This window comes from Saccopteryx leptura, chromosome 5, assembly GCF_036850995.1.
Source record: "Saccopteryx leptura isolate mSacLep1 chromosome 5, mSacLep1_pri_phased_curated, whole genome shotgun sequence".
NCBI lineage: Eukaryota > Metazoa > Chordata > Mammalia > Chiroptera > Emballonuridae > Saccopteryx > Saccopteryx leptura.
This window is the reverse complement of record NC_089507.1, coordinates 4,055,765-4,081,187: the sequence shown is the minus strand read 5'-3', so window position 1 is coordinate 4,081,187 and position 25,423 is coordinate 4,055,765. Positions and strand designations below refer to the sequence as shown.

Sequence of the window (25,423 nt, the reverse complement as noted above, 5' to 3'; positions counted from 1 at the left end):
AAGTCCCGGGTTCGATTCCCGGCCAGAGCACACAGGAGAAGCACCCATCTGCTTCTCCACCCCTCCCCCTCTCCTTCCTCTCTGTCTCTCTCTTCCCCTCCCGCAGCGAGGCTCCATTGGAGCAAAGATGGCCCGGGCGCTGGGGATGGCTCCTTGGCCTCTGCCCCAGGCGCTAGAGTGGCTCTGGTCGCAACAGAGCGACGCCCGGGAGGGGTAGAGCGTCGCCCCCTGGTGGGCATGCCGGGTGGATCCCAGTCGGGCGCATGCGGGAGTCTATCTGACTGTCTCTCCCCGTTTCCAGCTTCAGAAAAATACAAAAAAAATAATAATAACTCCCAAGCACGGTACAGCTACGAGAGACACCACTCTGCCTTCCCCTCTGGCTCACGGCCTCCCCTACCCCCTGGGGACTCAGTGCCTAGTCTATGGTGCAAACTAGCCTAGTGTTGGGGGCTCTTCCATTTCCTGTCTTTTATGCCGACCCTGAGAGATGCCAAGGAGTCCTACTCGCCTCTCTAACCTCCAACAGAATCTCACTGCTTGGAGAAGCCCCATTCCCAACACCCACCAGGGTCAGCAAAAGTTCCCAGGGAAGAACTTGGCTGGCAGTTGTCAACTTACCCGGGAAGGGCTCCTTCCCCTCCCTTTGAATTTCAGTTCTCCTAGACCTCACAGCTTCCACAGCTTTCCAATCTCTAAAAAATGCCAGTTTGCTATATTATGTTTCTATAGTTGTTGCAACAGGACGGCTGGCCTGTCCCGACTTCTTTACATCTAACTGAAAGGTGTAAATTTGCTCCTGGTTTACTGACTAGATGAATAAATAAGTGTCCAGCACCTTGATATGCTACCACAGTCCTTTCTTGCCACCTTGCCCGCTATCATTAACTTCATTTCACAGGTAAGAAACGTGTGCTTCTGGGCAGTTTGGTGATCTACCACGGATCACACACCTAGCGAGAAGAGACCGGGCACCCAAAGCCCGCTGACCACAACTAGGACAGCAGGATCTTTGCCGGAAGCCCTGCACCCAGCACGATGCCTGGGGCTCAGGGGGGTCTGCAAACTCGGAGTTTACTGCATGCGTGCGGGGAGGAAGGATGGCGCGCGCGCGCACACACACACACACACACAGAAGGAGAGGTGCACGCAGGCAGGGCAGGGGTGAGGGCCGCGGGCCGCACGTACCAGCCTGCGGATGTCGCGCTCGCACTCGCGCTTGATGCGGTGCACCTCGTCCTGGTGCTCCTGGTAGGCCGCGCGCAGGTCGGCCGCCTTGGTCTTGTCCGCCTGCATGCAGTTGCTGAGCGCTTCCTCCGCCTGCTTGCGCGCCGCCTTCTGTTCCAGGATCTCCTGCTGCAGCCGGAGGCGCTCGCCGTCGAAGGTCTTGCGCGCCTCCTCGCGCGCCTCGGCCAGCAGCGCCGTCTTGACCTTGTCGGCCGCCCCATCGCGCAGCACGTTCAGCGTGGCCTGCAGCCGCTGCAGCTCGCCGTCCTTGATCTTGGCAGTGCGCGCCGCCTCCTGCTCGTGCTGGCGGATGAGCACCTCGCGCAGCGCCTGCAGCTCCTTGGTCTTCTCCTCGTGCAGCTTGGCCCTGAGCGCAGAGATGTAGGCCGTGTGCCGCCGCTGCTCCTGCTCGCGCTCCAGCTTGGCCTCCTGCAGTCGCTCGCGCAGTTTGCCGACCTGCAGCCGAGAGATCGGTCAGGGTCAGGGTCAGGGTCAGGGTCAGGGTCTGGGTCTGGGTCTGGGTCTGGGTCAGGGTCTGGGTCAGGGTCAGGGTCAGGGTCAGGGTCAGGGTCAAGGCTGGAGAGTGAGCCATGCCTAACATACTCCTCCCCACCTATCTGTGCCTACCACCCTGAGGCTCTCTCCGGGTCCCTACACTCCAGTTTTCGCTTCCACCACCCCCACAGTCCTGACCCTCATCTGCCCGCCTGGAATCATTCCTACTATATTTTCATGAGATTTTCCCTGGAGGTGTTGTAGGGGAGCCTCAAACTGTTGACATCCCTTCCAGTTTACGAGGACGGCACTCTATCAGTCACAAAACACGCACAGCAGAAATCTTCTCTCTCAGTAAAACAACGAATTTTAAACCAGAAATCCATTAGCAGTCCCCACGCCCTGGACTCTGGAGCTGGAGAAGACGGGCAGGTGGAGGCAGAGAGGGGCGGGGCAGGTGGAGGCAGAGAAGGGCGGGGCAGGTGGAGGCAGAGAAGGGCGGGGCAGGTGGAGGCAGAGAGGGGCGGGGCAGGTGGAGGCAGAGAAGGGCGGGGCAGGTGGAGGCAGAGAAGGGCGGGGCAGGTGGAGGCAGAGAGGGGCGGGGCAGGTGGAGGCAGAGAAGGGCGGGGCAGGTGGAGGCAGAGAAGGGCGGGGCAGGTGGAGGCAGAGAAGGGCGGGGCAGGTGGAGGCAGAGAGGGGCGGGGCAGGTGGAGGCAGAGAAGGGCGGGGCAGGTGGAGGCAGAGAGGGCGGGGCAGGTGGAGGCAGAGAGGGGCGGGGCAGGTGGAGGCAGAGAGGGGCGGGGCAGGTGGAGGCAGAGAAGGGCGGGGCAGGTGGAGGCAGAGAGGGGAGGGGCAGGTGGAGGCAGAGAGGGGCGGGGCAGGGGAGCGGCTCTGGCCTGGGCTGGGGGCTCCAGCATCCCCCACGCTGACCCCTTCCAGCCCCAGTGGGCAGGGGATGCTCTGTTTTGCCACAAGGCAGCTGAGGCTCAGAGAAGCTCCCATGACCTGCCTGGGCAAGGGGCTGCCAACGGGCAAAGCCAGGCTTCCCCCCGGGGAACCTGGCCACAGAGCTGGTGTTCAGCTGATGCCAGGCTGCCAACCCTGCCTGAGTGTATATGTGGTCAGCAAACAGCTGAAAACATTATTCATAAAAGGTACCAAGAGAGTGTCTTCTTAATATATTCCCCAAAGCATTATTTGACCTTTTCATTTAACACATCCCACAATCCACACGGTCCCCAGGAATGCTTTATGACCCGTTTGTTTTTGTTTTCTAAATAACACCAGCCTCCCGAGAGCGGAAGCAGTCCCGTGGACAAGCCGCTTCCAGGGAAACCGGCCGCGTTCCCCCAGACCACATTCTCTGCGGCATACTGACGCGGGAACTCCGTTTCAGGTGAGGAGTTTCACCAGGTCAGCTGGGTGCTGATGAATCCTTACTCATGACAAACAGCAGGGAAGGAAGCCAATGAAACCCACCAGGCAGAGACAAGGTCCCCATCCTCTCACACCAAATAGCCCCGATCACAGAAGCAAAACAAGGGACCGGTGTGTCTTGGCCCCACCTCGCCCGCGGGCTGGAATCATAACCTTTTCCTCACAGACCGAGTGCCAGGAAGCCAGGACTTGAAATACTGACCGTGAAGTCTCAGTGAGGGACAGAGAGCTCCTGGCCTTCTCCTTCCTAGGAGGCAACACCACCCTGACTTTCGGGCTACGGTCGCCAGTGATCTGGACTCAGAAGGACGGGAGCGGGTCACCCCCCAAATCTGCACTGCCGCGTACCTTTCCCCCGGCCAGTTACTGAACCGGAGAATGGTTCATGGGACATATCAGCATGGCAGGCCCGTGGTGCCAGGTTACCTGGACAAACAAGTCTAGATGTCGCTGTGCGGGTATGTTTTTAGCTACGTTTAACACTCATGTCAGCAGCTCACCCTCCGCACTGTGGGTGGGCCTCGCCTAGTCAGCTGAGGGCCTAAAAAGACTGAGTTCCCCAGAGAGGAAGGGATTCGACCTGCAGTTCCCCTCTGGACTCAAGACTGCAGCACCAACTCTTACTAGATTCCCAGCTGCCTGCCCTGCAAGTTTCAGATTTGTGAGCCTCCAAAATCATATGAGACAGCTGAAGGAAAAAAAAAAAATCCCTCTCCTGCCGCAGGAAGCTACAGCGGTGGCAGGGAGTTAAGGAGCTGGTCTGAGGTCCCAGGACGCTGTGGCGGGGCGGGACTCCCACCCAGGCTGAGCCTGCACCGCCAGGACAGTATGTCCGCAGGGGTCCCCAGCCCCGCCCCCACCCGCCCACCTTGCTCTTCTCCTGCTGGAACTCGATCTGGATGCTGGTCAGCTTGGCCCGCAGCTCCTCGTTGGCCGTTTGCACCGCGTCCGTCTCCATCTCGGGCTTCTCGCCCTTGCTCCGGCCTTTCTTCGACATGCTTCCCCTCGGTGAGATGCTGAGAGTCCGCGTTCACACCTGCCAGCCAGCAGGCCCCGCCAGCAGCTCCGCCGGGCTAACCAGTCGCGCAGGGCTCAGCTCGTCCTCCACGGAAACCACCATCACTCGGGGTCCTGGGGGTGGAGGAGAGCCGGTTAACTGGGCGGGGGGGAGGCTGGGGGCCCCTGGCCTGGGGCACTCAAACACGGAGGCAGCGACAGGTGCCGAGGCCGCCCTCCCCAGGCCAGGCCCTTGCTCACCGAGTCGCTGCCTGGCCCTTCACACGCTGACCCGCGGCTTCTCAGATTAGGGCTGCATCAGAACCACCTGGAAGGCCGCTCCGGAGCACAGACCTGGGCCCACCCCCTGAGAACCTGAGACTACACCTGCCAAAGCGCCCTGGGGGCCGCGGTCTGCCAATGTCAGTGAGACTCGGCCGCCTGGGGCTTGTTTCAGAAGACAGGTCCCTGGAGGAGTGCAGAGCTCAGAGCTCCAGGCATGCGGGAGGTCGAGGGCACCCAGAAGCCCTTCCGCACACCCAGGTGACTGCCGCACGGTCTGAGGACCATACTCCTAAACTTTTAGACTTCATAAAGGGTAGGGGTTCCCTCCCCCCAGACTAACACAGCACTGCTCACCCCAAACCACTAGCTCAGAGCCCAGCGGAGGTGCCTACGCCAGCCCAGGGGAGCAGTGAAGGCCCCCGGAGAAAGAGAAGGTGACAGCCACGCACGGCACCCTGCAGGCCCTCCAGGCTTCTGTCTCTGCCTGGCCAGGCCCAAGGTGATCGCCTGACCAGTGGGGGTGCCCTGATAAGCTGAAGGCCTCCTGGCACTCACAGTTCCCTGGGGAACCCCCACTCGTGTGGCAAGGCTGCTGTCAGAGCCCACAGGACAACAGCATCAAAGCCCTTCGTACAGATCCCGGAGGAACAGCTTGTCACCCTGTGTCCCGGACGCGACACCAACGTCACTTCCCATCAATCTGCACAACCGCCCTACGAGGTGCCTGGCGTCACAGATGAGCAAACTGAGGTCCACGGAGGCTGAGGGCTGATGACAGTCACAGGGCCGAGACGGGGAAGCAGTGTGAACGGGCTCTCAGGGGCCCCAGCTGAGCCCCGACCTGCAGCCCCAGGCACTACGTGATGACAGTCACAGGGCCGAGACGGGGAAGCAGTGTGAACGGGCTCTCAGGGGCCCCAGCTGAGCCCCGACCTGCAGCCCCAGGCACTACGTGATGACAGTCACAGGGTCCAGACGGGGAAGCAGTGTGAACGGGCTCTCAGGGGCCCCAGCTGAGCCCCGACCTGCAGCCCCAGGCACTACGGTTCCCAGCCCCACCCCCCCACACCGCGGCACGGCCTCTGCGGGCCTGTCTCTGGTCTCCCTCCCGCTGCTTTGCCTCAGTGTCGTTCTCCATATGACAAACCACGTAGTGTAATTTCTTATAGCTGTGAGTTCCCAGCAAGCAGAGCTTTGTTTTGTTCCTTGCTGTGTCCCTTGTGCCTAGAACAGAGCCCAGCCTGCCAGAGGTGCTCCATAAATAATCACTGAATGAATAAATGACAATAAAAAATTTAAAAAAAAAATTTTTTTTTTTTCTATTTTTCTGAAGTTGGAAACGGGAAGAGACAGTCAGACAGACTCCCGCATGCACCCGACCGGGATCCACCCGGCATGCCCACCAGGGGCGACGCTCTGCCCACCAGGGGGCGATGCTCTGCCCCTCCGGGGCGTCGCTCTGCCGTGACCAGAGCCACTCTAGCGCCTGGGGCAGAGGCCAAGGAGCCATCCCCAGTTCCTGGGCCATCTTTGCACCAATGGAGCCTTGGCTGCGGGAGGGGAAGGGAGAGACAGAGAGGAAGGAGGGGGGGTGGAGAAGCAAATGGGCGCTTCTCCTATGTGCCCTGGCCGGGAATCGAACCCAGGTCCCCCACACGCCAGGCCGACGATCTACCGCTGAGCCAACCGGCCAGGGCAAAAAATAAAAATTTTTAAAAAAGTTATGAAGCACCTATTTATGTACTGAGACCTGTGATGGGAGCTGAGGAGCGTCTAATCCGCACAGCACCTGCAGAGGTAGGTATAGTTACTGGGCCCATTTTAGGGATGAGAAAAATGTGGCACAGAGAGGTTAAGTAAGCAACCTAAGGCCACACAGCTGGACAGTGGTGGCACTGGGATTAGACCACCCTGGGAGAAAATGCAGAGTGAGAAGACAGTATCCCAACGTGGAGGAATGCCAGCCTTAGGAGGTCGGGAGAAGAGACGGAATCGGGAAGGATGACTGTAAACCAGGAGCCTGTGGACAGAGGAGAAAGAGGAGAGCTGGGGAGCTAAGAAAGCGCCCCTAGAAGAAAGAAGGCGTCAACAGGGGGCAGCTCCCAAGACGTCGAAACGAGGGCAGGAAACTGGCCATCGGATTCAGGAAGGCGGGGTCCACGGCCTCAGCAGAAACTGCGTTGCGGGGTGGGGGTCAGGAGCCGGGTGGGATCAGGAGCCGGTGGGCAGCCTGGAGAGGAGCAGCAGGGGTGGGGTCAGGAGAGGAGCAGCAGGGGTGGGGTTCAGGAGAGGAGCAGCAGGGGTGGGGGTCAGGAGAGGAGCAGCAGGGGTGGGGTCAGGAGAGGAGCAGCAGGGGTGGGGTCAGGAGAGGAGCAGCAGGGGTGGGGTCAGGAGAGGTGCAGCAGGGGTGGGGGTCAGGAGAGGTGCAGCAGGGGTGGGGTCAGGAGAGGTGCAGCAGGGGTGGGGGTCAGGAGAGGTGCAGCAGGGGTGGGGGTCAGGAGAGGTGCAGCAGGGGTGGGGTCAGGAGAGGTGCAGCAGGGGTGGGGGTCAGGAGAGGTGCAGCAGGGGTGGGGGTCAGGAGAGGAGCAGCAGGGGTGGGGGTCAGGAGAGGAGCAGCAGGGGTGGGGTCAGGAGAGGTGCAGCAGGGGTGGGGGTCAGGAGAGGTGCAGCAGGGGTGGGGTCAGGAGAGGAGCAGCAGGGGTGGGGGTCAGGAGAGGTGCAGCAGGGGTGGGGTCAGGAGAGGAGCAGCAGGGGTGGGGGTCAGGAGAGGTGCAGCAGGGGTGGGGTCAGGAGCTGGTGGGGGTCAGGAGAGGTGCAGCAGGGGTGGGGGTCAGGAGCTGGTGGGGGTCAGGAGAGGTGCAGCAGGGGTGGGGTCAGGAGAGGTGCAGCAGGGGTGGGGGTCAGGAGAGGTGCAGCAGGGGTGGGGGTCAGGAGAGGTGCAGCAGGGGTGGGGGTCAGGAGAGGTGCAGCAGGGGTGGGGGTCAGGAGCTGGTGGGGGTCAGGAGAGGTGCAGCAGGGGTGGGGGTCAGGAGCTGGTGGGGGTCAGGAGAGGAGCAGCAGGGGTGGGGGTCAGGAGCTGGTGGGAGTCAGGAGAGGTGCAGCAGGGGTGGGGGTCAGGAGCTGGTGGGGGTCAGGAGAGGTGCAGCAGGGGTGGGGGTCAGGAGCTGGTGGGGGTCAGGAGAGGTGCAGCAGGGGTGGGGATCAGGAGAGGTGCAGCAGGGGTGGGGATCAGGAGAGGTGCAGCAGGGGTGGGGGTCAGGAGAGGTGCAGCAGGGGTGGGGTCAGGAGCCGGGTGGGCAGTCTGGAGAGGTGCAGCAGGCAGCGGGGGAGAAGTCTCATCACTGCCGGTGTGTCCAGCAAGCTCAGGTCCCCAATGGCTGTGAACAGGTCGACTGCCACCTGCCAGCCCCGGCCGGGGACACCAGGATGTCCATCTCAGCTAGAAATCAGAAGGCAAGGATGGAGGCAGTTCTACCATGTGGAACAGGAGAGGGCGGTGTTTCCCAGTGCCCCGACGGAGTGCTCAGGGAGGGTTAGCAGGCTTCTGACAGCACCCGGAGACAGGGAGTGTTCCCCTCGTCGTGCCGTCCTGTGGCCTGACCGCCCACCTCTGGGAATGCACCAGCCAGACCTCCTATCTCTCTACAGATACTCGGATGTCCCTCCATCAACATGAGGCTCAGCCATAAGGGACAGTCACCTCAATGGCAGGAAAGCCATGACGGCAAACTCCTCACGGAGACAGGTGAGTGTCCTCAGAGTAACCGGGTAGAGTCAGAACATAAATATAATCTGTGATCTCAATTTTTAAAAATAGATCTATTTGTTCATTTCTTTTTACTTGGTCACCCATTTTTGAGACTTTTCTGGGCTCCGGGCCATGCACCCAGAGACACGGTGGTGAGGACAAACAGCCACACCTCTCAAATGTCAGCAGTGAGTCCCCGAGTGGGGAGATTACAGATGATGCTTACACTCTTCTTTTACTCTCTTCCAGATCAATCGAATTTTGTTTCTATTACTGCTTGACAGAAAAAAAAATGAAGTTGGCCGTGGACAGAGTTTAAGCACAACTCTGATCGTCTGCTGTGGCTTCTGACTTGGGCCTCTGCACCTCCGAGGCGTGGGGGGTGGCAGCCCTGCCCGTTAGAGGGAGGGGAGGGCGCGAGGGGTCCGGGGGCACACAGGAAGCACCACACGGGCCTCCCTGCGATCACGATGCTGCCTGGAGGACATCTGGGCTGCTGGAGCAGGACCAACAAGGTGGCGGGAGTCGGGACAAGGTGTGGCTGAGAGACGGCCAGAGGCAGTGGATCTGAGCGACTTATTCGCGGTCAAGCCAACAGGACTTGCTCACGGGAGGCACGTGTGTGCTGAGCCCGGGCTAATATGCCAGACTCGACTGAAGCCACTTCAGCCTTGGCCTGACACAGAGCTCACCAAGATCAGCCAATGCCCTGGGCACCAGGGCCTGGTCTGGTCCCCGCAAAGTTCCACCCTCACGAGAGCGAAGCTTCTCGGTGACAAGCTTCTAGAAGCAGGCGGAAGGGTGAAGACACAGGAACACAGTGAATGGAGGCAGGGCCAGAGCTGTGGTTGGGCAGCGGTTCCCAAGCGGCACAGGTCGGAGAAGGGTGTTCCCCGCACAGAAATGTTCAGAAAGTATTCCTCGGAACCTCTGAACGTGCCCTCGTTCGGAAAAAGGGTCTTTGCAGATGTAATTATTAAGTTCAAGATCTCAGGCTTAGATCGTCCTGGATTAGGATAGGCCCTGAATCCAGTGACAAATGTCCTTGTAAGAAACACACAGAGGACAGTCATGCAGAAGAGAAGGCGCCGAGAGAGAGAGAGAGAGAGAGAGAGAGAGAGAGAAAGGAAGGGAAGGGAAGGGAAGGGAAGGGAAGGGAAGAGAAGAGAAGAGAAGAGAAGAGAAGAGAAGAGAAGAGAAGAGAAGAGAAGAGAAGAGAAGAGAAGAGAAGAGAAGAGAAGAGAAGAGAAGAGAAGAGACGGGGGTGATGCGGCCACAGCCCAGGAACGCCGTTGGCCCAGCGGAGCTGGAGAGGCAGGGAGGGTCACCCCAGAGCCGCACAGGGAGCACAGCTCTGCCAACGTGTGGATTCTGGACCTCTGGCCTCCAGAACCAGAACGATGGCAGAGTCCAGTCCTGTGTGTGAAACCCCTCCTGTTTCTGGGCGTTCTTCGCAGCAGCCACGGGACGCGGGACATTCAGGAACAAGGCTGACGGGACACAGCACCGTGACGACGAGATGACCAGCTTCTGGGCGCCGAGTCCGGGCGGACCCTGCTTGCTCTGCACTGCACTCAGCATGGGGCATCATGGCAACATCTCCCCTTGGAACACAGCGGTTCCGCCTCCTTTTGCACCTGCACTTTCACGACCAACGAGGTGAGGCAGGGAGGGACCTTCCCCTCCAAACTGCAGACGCAAATCGTGAGGCTAGGAGAGCTGACGCACGTTGCCGGGGACGATTCGGTTATTGGGGGGCGGGGAGATCTCCACCCCAGCTCCCTGCCTCCACGCCCACACAGCCTGGTATTTTTATAACAAGATCCACACGATGCTGGTAAAAAATTAGAATCGGCTCCAAGACAAGTGAAACCCAAATACCATCTCACGGGCAGAAATCCCAGCCCAGGGGTCAGGGGCCTTCTGCGCAACAACTCTGGTTCATTTCACCAGCAGCTCTGTGGAGGGGCCCCCTAGCAAAGATGCAGAGGTGGATTTGTAGGGTCACGTCCTTCCTCTGAGCATTACACAGAGTTTATCCTATAGAATCTAGCTGTTTTATTAACAGACATTTGTATTTCATTGGCCCTTAAAAATTTCTGAGTAACTCTGGTTTATATACCGAAATTCAAACAGATCGTGCTGCCTTACAAAGCCCAGGCTCAGTAATACTGGGGCGTTTACTCTAAGGAAAGAATTCCCACAAGGAAGAAGCCAGATGCCTCAGGATGCGGAGGGCAGTGCCATTTGAACTGTTGCATCACAATGAAAACTGAAAGTCGCCCGAGGACCTCAAAGTCAGGGGATGGCTGAATAAATGACTTGTGCGGTCTGCCAACCCAGGCTGAATCTGGGAAAGACCTGGGATCCCTGGGAGGGGAGCAGCTGTGAGCCCTACGGCCCGTGGCACAGCCCAGGAGAGACAGAAACAGCGCTGTTCATGGGTCCACATCGGTGATTTCTAAGTTCCACTTTGCACCCCGTGATTGCTGTAGTGCCGTTTGTGCAATCAATATAAGTAATTTGGCCCTGGCCGTTGGCTCAGCGGCAGAGTATGGCCTGGTGTGTGGAAGTCCTGGGTTCGATTCCCAGTCAGGGTACACAGGAGAAGTGACCATCTGCTTCTCCACCCCTCCCCCTCCTCCTCCCCCTTCTCTCTTTCTCTCTCTTTCTTTCTCTCTCTCTCTCTCTCTCTCTCTCTCTCCCTCTCTCTCTTCCCTTCCCACAGCCATGGTTTGATTGGTTCAAGCGTTGCCCCAGATGCTGAGGATAGCTCCGTTGGCGTGCATCAATCTCAGGCACTAAAAATAGATCAGTATTCGAGCATCATCCCCAGACAGGGGTTGACGGGTGGATCCTGGTCGGGGCACATGCAGGACTCTTCCTCACTATCTCCCCCCTCCTCACACCTGAAAGAAAAAAGAGAGAGCAAACATTGGAAACAACCTCTGTGCCCACCACGAAGGCTTCCTTGCACTCTGTGATTTCACTAACAGACTGTGCTATGTCCATGCCCTGGAGGTAGGGCAGCCACCACACACCTGGGATGCGTCCCACAGGCCCAGAGGGAGCATGGTGAGTGGACCGTGTGGGAAAGACCAGGTGACTCCTAGCCACCTCCGGGGGTGGGGGGGAGGGGGGCACGGCCTAACTCCAGGGGATATTCGAAAGCGGGACTAAGAGGTTCTTGATTAGACTCAACAGAAATTGGCTTTTATGTGATCTCCCAATCTTATATCAATCTACTCTAATTCAAAAAAAAATAGTTTTAAATATTGTGCAGCCCAAGCCAAGCACACCTGTGGACCAGATGTGGCCTGTGGTCTGCTAACTGCAAACAAGGAACTCACACAACAGTTTATGGAGTGTGTCCTGGGGGCAGGTGCGAGTCTAAGTGAGGCACTGGAAGTAAAGATCCTTGAAGTGGGTAACGATACTGGGGGGTTTTGTCATGTTGTTTGGGTTTGAATTTTATCTAGACACATCTTTTAACATATCTACAAAAGACTCTGTGTTGCATCTTTAGCAGGAAAAAAAAAATGTTCATTGCTTTTCAAAGACTGGCAAGAATCAAGGAATGGCCAAGGCCCCATGGAGGAAAAGTCACACAACGGGACAGAAAGGAAGAGCTTGGGACAGAGCAGCTGCCGGCCTGGCTTCAAGTCCTACGCGAGCCTGGCTGTGCCCTGGCCACATCACTCCAGCGACCTCACAGGTGGCCGCAGGAAGGACCGAATGGGACAATGGGTGTGACAGCACTTGGAAGGCCATGAAGTGTCCCAGAAGGGGAGTAAGTGACCGAGGTCAGAAGAACAAAGGGGGATGAGGGGAGCCATGGGACTCTTAACTGACACCAGGTCAAAATCCGTGACCTGGGAATTTGTCCCCCCACAAAGGGACACCCGGCTGGTGGTCAGTGTGCTTGTTCAAGCGACAGGAAGGAGAATGGACACACTGTCTGTCGGACAGAACCCCAGCGTGGCAAGCACGCAGGGCCACATGCCTCTCCTCCCGTCACTGGCTCTGCTGCCCGTCCCCAAGGGCAGTGCTACCAGACACATTCCCTCTGGAGTCCTCACTGGTCCCCTTACCCCTGCCACCTACAGCCTGAGCATCTGCCTCCGCTTTCTCCGAAATCCAGTGTCAGTTCTCCAAATGCCCACTCCCCTCCACTGGGCTCCCATCAATACCCACACCCCACCAGGCGTGGGTCCTGCCTCCGTGCCTGCCTCTGCCCAGAGGGCCAGGGCTCTCTTCTCCCCCACTCACAGGACTCCTCCCCCTGAGACTTCCACAATCGCTCCAGCCAGCCCCCAGCCACTGGGTTGCCCTCTGACATGGCTTCCCGGGCCACACTGGGCTGGCACCGCCCACCGACTGCTTCTGCCCAATCCTCATTCATGGCACCGCCCACCGACTGCTTCTGCCCAATCCTCATTCATGGCACCGCCCACCGACTGCTTCTGCCCAATCCTTCATTCACTCCATCCCGTCGTTCATTCATTCAACAAATACTGATCGAGCCTCTACTCTGCCGGACGCTGTCCTGAGCACTGGGAACACAAAACAGAAACCTCTTCCCGCCCAGAGCTCCCAACCTTGAACATCCCTCTGTAAGAGCGAGGACTGGACTGGCCGCGTCTGTGCTCTGGGGCCCCACACCGGGCCTGGCGCTCAGAGGGGAGTGAGAGACGGAAGGAAGACCAGGTACAATGCACACTGTCGGCCAGCTCTCCGGCACCGTTGTGGGCAGGGTGACCTGGACAGCGCTGACCCAGGCCGAGCACGTTCCAAGTTGAATGCCGATTAGAATGCGATGATCGGGTGGCGACGGCGCATCCATCTCAGACCGCGAGCAGAGCACCTGCCCTTCCCGGTGAGATGCTCCGTGGGGCTGATCTGCTTACAGCCCCGACTGCTGGCTCGGCCCAGCGGGTCCCCCGCCCTCCCCGAGCAGGACAGGGCTGCCCCCTGCCTCTGTTTCTTCCTAAGCAACCGAGGACCCCGAGCTTCAGTTCAGGACTGCCCGAAACCCACGGGAACGTGTGAGCGGGCGTGTCCAGGAGCCCCCGCCCGCCCGGTCCTCCCGGCTCCGCGGCAGCACGTGGCCTCCCTCCACGACAGGCACGTGAGGGGCGCGCTCCCTGCCTGCCAGTGGGCACAGGGCCGGCGCAGAGGCAAAGACCCAACTCCCCAGATTGCTTTGGCAGGTCCTCTCTTTATAAGTCGTAGTCTTCATGATAGAAGTAAAACCATGCTAACCAAAAAATAAATCTCCCAAAAAGGAAGACAAAATTAATTTCCAATTCCATCCCCACACACGGCATCTTCACGGCCTTTCCTCCCAGAAGCAAGTGACCGGCAGCGGGTGGGACACTGTGTCAATTCAAGATTCACACCTGCTCGCGAGTCCAGCCTCCATGCCGTCTCTCCAGCGTCAGGCCCCCTCCTCCTCCCACCCGTGTCCGCTCCCAGCGCTCAGCTTCCCCACTCGCCACCTGGCTGGCGCAGACCCGGCCAGCCCTGCCCGCCCAGGCTCCCGGGCCTGTCTCAGAACCTCGGTGACGACATCCGAGGGCACCTCTGTCCCCTGCCTCGCTCCCCTGTGCGCCAGAAGCACCCCTCTCCTCGCGTCCGCACCCGCCCACACTGCAGGGCCTCCAAGGCCAATGCCACAGCCGTCCTCTCTAGAACCACGCTGCAGAGTGTACGGAGCTGCTTTCCGCTGGGCCCTGGGGGTGGAAGGTGGAGGACACAGGTGGGGCCCCCACCCGCTTCCCCTACAGCCAGGCACAGTTCACCAGAGTGGACACCGGACGGGGAGAAGCGGGCACCTTCCAAGTGCGGGCCCTGTTCCGAGTTACATTGCCTGTCCTTAGCTCAGTGAGCTCTGTCGTTCTCCAAAGCCGATGCTATTTTTTCCTGCCCCGCCCCCATCTTAGAGAAGGGGAAGCTGTGACCCCAAAATTCTGTGCGACCTGCCCAGGGTCGGGGACTGGGACGTGGTTGCCATCCGCCAGAGCTGTGACTGCCTAGACCTTGACGATTGTGCCGGGAACTTAAAGGGCCGTGTCTGCGGTGCATTCACCTCAGTGTCCCCAGCGGCCCGCCCAGCGCCTGACGCAGCAGGGACACAGCCCGGCTCGCTGCGCCCAGAGGTTTCTGCATCCAGGAATAGACACGGGCTTCTCCACCCGGCTTCGCGGGCAGCACCTCCGGTCCTCGGTGGCCTCAGTGGACCTTGACGAAGAGCCCACGGAGCCGGCGGCCCCAGCATCAGCGTCTGTCTGGCTTCCTCCCTAAAACCCAACCGGCTCCATCTGGGCCCCAGAAAACTACCCTGATGCTGCGGGTAGGAAACACCTTTGAAAATGTGGGTCTCTAAAATTAGCTCCCTCAACCGTGATGGGAAGAAGAGGACAAGTATGATATATCTGTGTCCCAGTCTTAAGTTCCTTCATTTTAGCAAGATAGTCATATCAGCCCCCAACAGAAGCCACCTGGTTCTATAGCTGAAGCAGGCTGTCCTCAGGCAAGCTCAGGAAACAAACGTCTGTAACCGGGAGGCTTCCATCACCAGACCTAACTCACAGTGTTGTTGTGAGAGGGAAACCAGATGTGAGAAAAAGCAGTTGACACAGTGCTAGGCACATGACAGATGCACGGAACATCAGCCGATGGCCTGGTTACTTCACGTAGTAACAACTGCAGTCCTCAGCACTGTGCCCAATACTCTATAAACCATCTTGGGAGGGAGGGAGGGAGGGAGGGAGGGAGGGAGGAGAAATAGAGAGGGTGGAGGTAGGAGAAGGGGACAGAGAGGGAAGGAGAGGAAGGGGAGGGAAGGAGGGAGGGAAGGAGAGAGGGTAGGAGGGAGGGGAGGGAGGAAAGGAGGGAGGGAGGAAAGAGCCAATGAATCAACCTGAAATAAAACTGCCTAACCAAAGACAGTGACCTAAATGGAAGCAAAAAAAGCCAAATCGGCCCGAGGTCTGGCCCTGACAGCCCACTGCAGCTTGAACAAGCTGCCCTAACATTCCTGCTTTGGCCCCCTTGGGGGGAAGCCGCCTTATTTACTCCGGCAGCCCGGCTCCCAGGATCCCCCATCAGCAACAACACCCTGCCGAGGGGTCCTGCGGGTGCTCTGCATGCCGCGACAGTAAAGGTAAGACCCGGCACCAGAAAAGTCTGCGTCAGCCCTCACGACGCAGATGTCTCCGAGAGAGCAAACGTGACATCTGAAAAGGTCGCCTGGGACTATCCCCTTAAATTTAAACTGATCATGATATTTAGGAAACTTTCGTCTTGCAAGTGGGACATCTTCAGAATCTTCTGACAAAGGGGGCAGCCCTCAGCAAGTCTAATAAACCCACACCACCACCTACCTGCCAATCAGGAGACAGCCTGTTTTCCGGGAAGAAGCCACGCCCATGCCCCTCCATCACGCCCACCTTCCTTGGCACTAAATAGGCAAATCCTGTCAAAGCTACACAATGCAGCCCAGCCAGCCCTTCCTGCACCTGGCCCAAACACCTGGCCAACATCGCCAGCACTTGCCTCTCTCTGGGCCTCATTTCATCCTTTGAAAAAACGAGCATCGGGCCAGACAGCGTTTGCAAAGCTCAGCCATCCCGCAGCTGCTGTGATTTCTGCATAAAATGCAAACAGCACGTGCTTTCTTACGTCCACTTTCCTGAGGTGTAGTTCACACTTTTAATGCACGGCACAAAGTCTCGGCAATCAAGATAAAAGAACATTTGGACGAACCCACAAAAGTGCCCTCGTGACCCTTTGAAACTTACCCTTATTTGCTTAATATTTTTCTTCAAAATGACGTTCTAAGAACGTGTGCACTCCTTCAGGGCCTTACTCTAAGATAACAGGCACAAAACCAGAGGTCTATTTAACATGCTGGTTCTCTTCTCTCTAGTACACGTTAAAACAACTGCTATTATAACGTCTGCCCACATGCCACCTACGACCTTCTCCTGCGCCACACCGCACGCCCCGTTCCCACGGAGAACTGAAGGGCACAGTGGCTCGCTGAGGCCCCTCCCAGCTCGGAATGTCAGGATCACACAGCCTGTCGCCGAGTCCAGCCCGGCGCGGGATACAGCAGGTGCTTACTAAAGACTTACTCCAGGCCCATCCTTCCACGTCAGGCCAGGGTCCCGCCCTGGAGGGAGGGAGGCAGCCAGCGTGTCCCACAGGCTGATGGACACTGCGTGCTGAGCCCCCTGCAGGGAGAGAAGGGGCGCCCGGCGGGGCGGGGCGGGGCAGGAGCCGCTGGGTGCGGAAGGGAAGCACACCCGTGAACGGGCGGTTCGGAACCCTCCGCCTTTTCCGAACCCTCCGCCTTTTCCGCGGCTTTCCCATCAAGCCTTTGGCAAGGGAGCCCCCCCCCCCACCATGGCGCATCTGCATGCCCAGAAGGGATTTGCCACCGAAGGGTAAGGAAAGTCGGTGGCGTTCCAAGGCCTAGTGGCACGAGCTCAGGAACTGCAGGGGAGCCTTCTGTGCCCTCAGCAATTAGGCAACAAACCTGTCAGCTGACTCCAGCCCTTTAAAAGACTTGAATCAAAAAAGGAACAGGAAGGGGTGCGTTTCAGCCCAGAAAGAGGCTCCCCGCCCAACGCTGCAGCCCAGCAAATGAAGCCCCTTCTGGCCCAGCCCACAGCCACCTGCTCTTCAATTCACTTATTACCCAGCCGCCTGGTCGGGCACCACCCAGTCAGACTGCTGCACCCTGCCGGCGCGGCTCACCGGCCCGCACAGCCCTTCTTTCCACCTCCACCGGGAAGGCTATTCATTCCTCAGAGGCCAAGTTCAAGCACCACCTCCCACAAGAAGTCTTCCCTCAGACACTCTCCCTGTCCTCAGAGCAGCACAGAGCTCCCAGGGAGGCCGGGGGTGTTAGACAGGCTGCAGCAAGTTCCAAAGGGCCTCCCACCCTCGTCCAGTGTGTACAGGAATTTCCAGTTCAGCCTCAGGCCACGGGAAGTCATGGAGGAGATGTGAGCAGAGAAATACCCCCAGACCGGTGCAGAAGGCAGGCATTCCTGGTGACAAGGTGGGACACAGGCTGAGACTAGGTAGATCTGTGACACCGAAGTCAATTCTCCAGTGTCAGACCTGCTCCATCTGGCCCTGCTGAGCACCGGGTGGAGAGGGCAGTGCCCCGTCCCCCTGCGGGTGGAGAGGGCAGTGCCCCGTCCCCCTGCGGGTGGAGAGGGCAGTGCCCCGTCCCCCTGCGGGTGGAGAGGGCAGTGCCCCATCCCCTGTGGGTGGAGAGGGCAGTGCCCCGTCCCCCTGTGGGTGGAGAGGACAGTGCCCCGTCCCCTGCAGGCGGCACCGGCACCACCCCCACAGCGACAGCCTGCCCCTTCCTGGCTCCTCTCTCGGCACTCACACGCACTCCTTACCATAGTGCTGAACAGTGGGCGTGGCCACAGCCCTGTTTTAGGGATGAGAAAATTGTGACAATGTCAAGGACTTGCTCAAAAGTACCCAGCAAACAGGTGGGAGAGGAACGCAGGCTCCAGGACGGGACATGGTGAGTGGGGGCACCATACGGGACTCGCCCTAAACTGCCCGCCCAAGGGCCAATACCCAGTTTACCCCAAGGAAGCTCAGAGGAGCTCCCCACAGCCTTAGCGGCAGGGGCATGCATGCAGGCGCTGCTCAGAGCAGGGAAGACAGGAAACCAGTCAATACTCGTTCAACTGAATGTGTTGTGAGCATTTACACCAGGGGTAGGGACCTATGGCTCACAAGCCAGATGTGGCTCTTTTGATGGCTGCATCTGGCTCGCAGACAAATCTTTAATAAAAATAATAATGTTAAAAATATAAAACATTCTCATGTATTACAATCCAGTCATTTCCTACCACTCATGTTCATGATTGTGCGTGGCTAGAGCCAATCACAGCTGCCCTCCGGGACAACACCAAATTTTTATTGGATAATGCATAAAGTACACGGGTCGTTGTGAGGTCAGGAAGTAAACTTCCCTCCTTTTAATCAACGAGTCAGCCAGCTAACTGCAGAAACCCTTTTGACGAAGAAGATGGCTAAAGTAAAAAGATGAGGAGTATCGTACTTTTCAGCAGGAATGGACAGAGGAATTCGCCTTTGTGGAGAGAACAGGTTCTTCAGTGTGTCTAATATGCAATGATAAAATTGCATCAATGAAACAGTCAAATATAAAGCAGCACTTCCACACATGCCATACTACATTTGCATCGAAATATCCAGCGGGGGACAGCAGGAAGAAAGCATGTCAAGAGCTACTGTGCAGAGTGCAAGCTAGTCAGCAGCAACTCCATGTTTGGACCCAACAAGGTGACTGGGATTCGGCTAGCTTTGCTGGTGCTTTAGCAATTGTGAGAAACGGAAAGCCATTCACAGATGGGGAGTATGCCAAAACATTCATGCTTGATGTTGCCAATGAACTTTTTGACGACTTTTCAGATAAAGACAAGATAATCAAACGAATAAAAGACATGCCTCTGTCGGCAAGAACTGTTCACGATCATACCATCATGATGGCAAATCAAACTGAGGCAACACAAGTGAAGGACATAAATGCAGCACCATTCTTTTCTCTCGCTTTGGATGAGTCAACAGACCTAAGCCATTTATCCCAGTTCAGCGTGATTGCAAAGTATGCTGTCGGTGACACACTACATGAGGAAAGTCTTGCTGTTTTGCCTATAAAAGAGACAACAAGAGGGGAGGATTTATTCAAGTCTTCCACTGAGTTCGCTAAAGAAAAAAATCTACTGATGAATAAACTTATTTTGGTGTGTACTGATGGTGTTCCGTGCATGGTGGGGAAAAACAGGATTCGTAGCGCTTCTTCGTGAACATGAAAAGAGACCCATCCTAAGTTTTCACTGCATCCTACATCAGGAGACACTTTGTGCTCAGATGTGTGGTGAGCAGCTTGGTGAGGTGATGTCACTGGTCATTCGGGTGGTCAACTTTATTGTTGCCTGAGCTTTAAATGATCACCAATTTAAAACACTGCTGGATGAAGTTGGGAATAATTATCCTGGTCTGCTTCTGCACAGCAATGTGCATTGGTTGTCAAGAGGGAAGGTGCTCAGCCATTTTGCGGCTTGTCTGAGCGAATCCGGACTTTTCTTGAAATGAAAAATGTCAAACATCCTGAGTTAGCTAATACTGAGTGGCTCCTGAAGTTCTACTATCTCATGGCCATGACTGAACATCTGAACCAACTCAATGTGAAAATGCAAGGCGTTGGAAATACAGTCTTATCCCTTCAACAAGCAGTGTTTGCATTTGAAAACAAGCTGGAACTCTTCATGGCTGACATTGAAACAGGCCGTTTACTACACTTTGAAAAACTGGGAGAGTTTAAAGATGTATGCACAGCAAGTGACCCTGCTCAACATCTTGATCTCCAGCAGCTAGCGGGCTTCACATCTAATCTCCTGCTGTCATTCAAAGCGCACTTTGGAGAATTTTGTGAGCGCACTTGTCTTTTTAAGTTCATCACCCATCCACACGAGTGTGCAGTGGACAGCACCGACCTGAGTTACATCCCCAGTGTCTCCGTCAGAGATTTTGAGCTACAAGCTGCTTACCTGAAGCCTCCAACATGTGGGTGAATAAGTTCAAGTCACTGAATGAAGATTTGGAAAGACTTGCACGACAGCAAGCAGAGTTGGCGAGCAAACACAAGAGGGGAGAAATGAAAAACTTCAACCCGCGACCAGCTGCTTGTCAAAACTTGGAATACGCTTCCCGTCACATATCACACACTGCAACATGTGAGTATTGCTGTACTGACAATGTTTGGCTCTACATATGCATGGGAGCAGTCTTTCTCACATCTAAAGAACATTAAGACCAACCTATGATCATGTTTAACAGATGGAAGTCTCAACGCCTGCATGAAACTTAACCTCACCATGTATCAACCAGACTACAAAGCCTTCAGCAAAACCATGCAGCACCAGAAGTCGCATTAATGGTAAGAAGTACTTTATTCATCATTGGTTAGCAACAGCATAACAACGTTATTAAAAAGAATTCAGAGACTTATTGTACTTTAGAAGTGTTAGTCTTAACATAAAATGCACACATTTACTTGTATTTAGTGTTAAACATATTGTATGGCTCTCACGGAATTACATTTTAAAATATGTGGCTTTCATGGCTCTCTCAGCCAAAAAGGTTCCCGACCCCTGATTTACACAATGGGGTGCTGGAACATCATGAACCCTGAAGCGCTATTTCTCATACTTTGGTTGGAAGCCCTCCTGCCCTGAGATCTCCCAGGTGCCAGTGAAAATGCAGATTCCTGAGTCCCACCCGCACTGGATGAAAGGCAGTGCCTGGAAGGGGGGCGGGGCAATGAGGATGTCCACACGTAAGTGTTTCCGCATAGCAGTGTAAGACCTGCATCCGGGAGGACACTTCTGACCAGGGGTCAGCTCCGAGAGTCGTTTCGATCACTGCGGGGACGCCGGTGCCTAGAACGGTGCCTGGCACACGGTAGGTGCTCAGGAGTGTTTGGTGACCAAATGAACCCATCAGTCGACAAACTACTCCATTAGCATGTCGTACCTAGCCAGTCTGCGTGCTCTAGGGAGCGGGAACTCTGAGCGTCTTTTCCCCTCTCTGTGCTCAACACAAAGCCAGCCTTCAACGTGGTCCGCCAACAGATGGACAAGCGGACATCGCCTTGCTGCCATACTGATTCTCAGGTCCACATCTTTTCACTTGTCAATGTTGCTGAAATCACAATGCGTTGTTACAGCCTAACCCTGTTGTCCTCTAACGGGCAGTGTTATTTTTTCCCTTCCTTTAGTGGTACAAAACTAATGACATGTCTCTCAATTGATGGCATTTTACTCAGATGTAATAAAATATGATAACTCACAGAGTCCATACTTCTGATAAGAAAGTTCGAGTCAGATGCCAACACAGCAAACAGATGGTTGTACGTTCCCGTTCTTGCGACTTGCAAAAATGAATCCAGTGCCATCTGCTGCCAGCTCTGGCTGCAGCCCCAGGAGGCCTGGTCACCCACTGTTCTGCGGAGACGCAGCCCTGAGGTCTGACGCAAAGGACAGGCGTTCCCGGTCTGCACCCGGGAGGCTCCTGGCCGCGTCCGCTGGACGGGTCTCCACCGCGTCTTCCGTGGAGGCCACGAGGTGAGCTGGAGGCCGGTTCTGGACCAGGCCTGGTTACATCCCAGCTCCGCGGCCCCTGTCCATGACACGTGGTCTGTCCATGACCATTGCTGGCTGACTCACTCTGCTCCTTCCCCACATGGGGGTGGGTCGCTCCGTCTCCATCTCCTGAGCTGGAAAGTGAGGACAGTAAGAACGGGCCACCTCACCGGGCTGCCGGCAGGATGGCGGACAGGTGACACCCAGCACACAGTGTACCCTCTAGAAGTCCCCACTTTTCCCAGGCACGATCCTGCTTCCCGCCAGTAACCACAGCCTCAGACCCAAAGCACTGAAGGCCCGGAGCCCCCCAACACAGGGACGGCAGCGGGGCGGTGCTGTCTGCCTGCCTACCTGCCTCCAGGTAGGAATCTAGATGCCACGGATGAACACAGGTCCACGAAGGCTTCCCGATGATGAGGACGGGCCCCGGGGCTGTGGTTCCAAAGCCTCTGCTGAACTCCTCTGGCTGCCCCGGCGCAGGGCCTGGCTGGAGGGGTGGCACGGGACTGTCTGTAGGTTACACAAAGGTCTGGGTTTGGAGCCACGGGTGGGATGTGATGAGGCAGAAAGACGGGATGAGGACGTGCCAGAGGGGCCGGGCCGGAGGGGCGACCACCCCACGGGGTCTTTTGGGCTCCTCCGCACAGCAGTTGTCATCCTCAGACAGGAAATCCATCATTGAGTTCAGAGGAGAAAATCTGGTTTGAACACTTCAAGCTGGAAGTCTGTGTCCCTCTCCTTAGGGATAAAAACTGGGCTGCTCAACTGATGAATCAGACGGAAGAGAAAGCCCCAAAACAGGACCCACACTGCAGCAGGGAGAGGCGACAGCTGGCGCGCGCCATGTGTGATCAGCTATGGGGGACCAATAAAAGGACTAGCTACTTGAAACCCCATGAAACTGGATACCCACCCAGATCCCAGGGCACAACAACTCTCAGGTAGGTAACAAATTGAAATAAACAAAGGAAAAACAAGGAAATGTCCAAAAAGTCTAAGCATCCACAGAAGGCAAACCCCCCGTAGAGGAAAAGCATCATCACAGAGCCAGAAATCTCCAACCACACGGTGGGAGAAAAGTTATTTGTAACCTATCACAGATCAAAAGTGCTTTAGGCAACACACCACTAGGAAGATTAGTATAAATAATGAAGAAGAGGTCCCCACCCCCCAAAAGAAGAAAAAACTCCCAGCCAGGACACAGACAAGATGCTCCGCCTCACTGGTAACCAAGGGAACACGAGCCGGAAAGGGAATTCTCACTTATCCTACTGGCAAAGATTTTCAATATTCACTGCTGGCAGGCTCTGGGAAATTGCTATTCTCATTCGCTCTTGGTAGGGACAGATTGGCACAACCTTTCCAGAATGCCATTTGGCGAGTTCTGTGAAGTTTTTAAGTAAGGATCACTTTTTGTTCAATAGCTTGATTCCTAGAACGACCCCACGGGAGTCATCAGACAAGGGGATCACCAGTAAGGATGGAAGGGCAAAGGGGCTGATGAAGTATATCATGGTACAGCCAGGCCACGGAGGCCCTGGGAAGCTCTGTCCCAGCTGCGGTGTGTGAGAAGCGGGTCACAGCGTGATCCCGTGTCTCCGAGGGAAAAACCCCCCATCAAGACGCTCGCGGGCATCACAGCCCTGACAGAAGCTATTTCCATTTTCGGGCTGATGAAGGAGGCTTGGTGAACAAAAAGAATTCTTAGAAAGAGAAAATGGCCCGGTCCTACCAAGGCAGGGGACGGAGGAAAGATCGGAGGGGACAAGGGAGGACAGGTTGTGGCGGGAAAAACAGGGAGAAGGGGTGAGGATGGGGAGAAGCATCAGCAGTGCCGACCGAGAAGGCGGGGTCCAGACGCCCGTCTGAAACACACTGACGGGACTGTTCGGCCCCCGAAGCTGGTGGACAGGACTAAGCGCCAAAAAACAGTCGCTCTATGCCCTGTATACCAGCAAGAACCGTCTCACGGACCCAACTGGAGGATAGCCGAATCAAAAGGAGCTAGGGATGCCCCGCACAGACCGCTCAGGGGGCCGAACAGATTTCTTCAGTGAGGACGAGAACACTGAACTGGGAACCAGACAGGATGGCCCTCAAGCCCACACCCCCAAATCAACAGCCCCCTCTCATTCCCACCTTGCCCCAAACCTCCCTGCTTTGTCCTGGCTTCTGGCTGTCACCTCCCTGCAAGGGCCGCTCACCATCAGTGCTTCAGGCCCTGGTCACTCCCAGTAAAGCGAAGCAGACCTCCCTGTGCCCCACGCACCCCCCAGCCTCTGTCTCTCTCGCTGCTGCTCCCCACGGGGGCTGTCTCCACCTGTCATCTGCACTGTGCTCCCCAAGCCTCCCCTGCCCCCTCTCCTGGCCTTCCTTCACTTCCCCTGGTCCCCACTCACCTCGGATGGCCTCTACCTACCTCTCCTGGCCCGTCCTGGGCCCTGCTCACCTCTCCTGGCCTTCCTTCACTTCCCCTGGTCCCCACTCACCTCGGATGGCCTCTACCTACCTCTCCTGGCCCGTCCTGGGCCCTGCTCACCTCTCCTGGCCTTCCTTCACTTCCCCTGGTCCCCACTCACCTCGGATGGCCTCTACCTACCTCTCCTGACCCGTCCTGGGCCCTGCTCACCTCTCCTGGCCTTCCTTCACTTCCCCTGGTCCCCACTCACCTCGGATGGCCTCTACCTACCTCTCCTGGCCCGTCCTGGGCCCTGCTCACCTCTCCTGGCTGCCCCTGGCCTCCACTCAGCTGAGACCGGCCCCTACGCACCTCTCCTGGCTGCCCCTGGCCTCCACTCAGCTGAGACCGGCCCCTACGCACCTCTCCTGGCTGCCCCTGGCCTCCACTCAGCTGAGACCGGCCCGTGCTCACCTCTCCTGGCTGCCCCTGGCCTCCACTCAGCTGAGACCGGCCCGTGCTCACCTCTCCTGGCTGCCCCTGGCCTCCACTCAGCTGAGACCGGCCCCTGCTCACCTCTCCTGGCTGCCCCTGGCCTCCACTCAGCTGAGACCGGCCCGTGCTCACCTCTCCTGGCTGCCCCTGGCCTCCACTCAGCTGAGACCGGCCCCTGCTCACCTCTCCTGGCTGCCCCTGGCCTCCACTCAGCTGAGACCGGCCCCTACGCACCTCTCCTGGCTGCCCCTGGCCTCCACTCAGCTGAGACCGGCCCCTACGCACCTCTCCTGGCTGCCCCTGGCCTCCACTCAGCTGAGACCGGCCCCTGCTCACCTCTCCTGGCTGCCCCTGGCCTCCACTCAGCTGAGACCGGCCCCTGCGCACCTCTCCTGGCTGCCCCTGGCCTCCACTCAGCTGAGACTGGCCCCCTGCTCACCTCTCCTGGCTGCCCCTGGCCTCCACTCAGCTGAGACCAGCCCCTACGCACCTCTCCAGCCTTCGACTCCTCTTTCCTGACCTCCCCTGACCTCCACTCAGGCCGACCCCCGCCTCCACGTTGCTGGACCGAGCCTGCATGCTGCAGCCCTATTTGAGCACTAAGCAGACACTGGCACCACTGACCATCGCCCTGCTGCTCAGACTCTCTCTTCCCTGCTGACTGCTGCCATGGTCCACGACAGGACCATCCTTGTCAGTCCACCCCCACGGGGACACCGACACCACCCTCACTTTACACACAGGAGGCCACGGTACTAAGGGGCCCAGGAGTGTAAATCACCCAGGGTGGTCAGACCCAGCCCACGCTGTCCCCACAACATGATGCCACAATATGGGGGGGGGGGCTCTAAGGAGACAGAAGTCATCGCAGACGAGCTAAATCCCCACTGGAGGCAGATACAGCCTCCCCGAGCGTGGGGGTCATCTGGGGGGTGCTTAGTGCCTGGTACAGAGACCGCACACAGCTCCACTATGACTCAATGCACAAACTGGCTCCCTCCGGCACCAGCTAGACCAGATCTAGGGAAGGGGGAAGCAGGGGGGCTGGTGAGGGGCTGTCGCGTTGTCCAGATGAGAGGACACACCCCCAGACGGGCCGGCTGCCGTCTGCTGCCCGGGCTCAGTCCTGGGAACGAG

At 57.3% G+C, this 25,423-nt stretch overlaps 1 protein-coding gene across 2 annotated transcripts in view; it reads right to left on the bottom strand.

The window, feature by feature from the left end:
- Positions 1–25,423, bottom strand: part of JAKMIP1 (janus kinase and microtubule interacting protein 1) — a 97,354-nt gene that overhangs the window by 59,361 nt on the left and 12,570 nt on the right. For both annotated transcript variants that reach the window (XM_066387647.1, XM_066387648.1), the window contains exons 2-3: positions 4,028–4,290; positions 1,189–1,683 (exon numbers count right to left, since the gene is read on the bottom strand). In XM_066387647.1, the coding sequence (XP_066243744.1) occupies positions 1,189–1,683; positions 4,028–4,156 (624 nt within the window). In that variant the 5' untranslated portion in view covers positions 4,157–4,290. The remainder of the gene's footprint in view (positions 1–1,188; positions 1,684–4,027; positions 4,291–25,423) is intronic.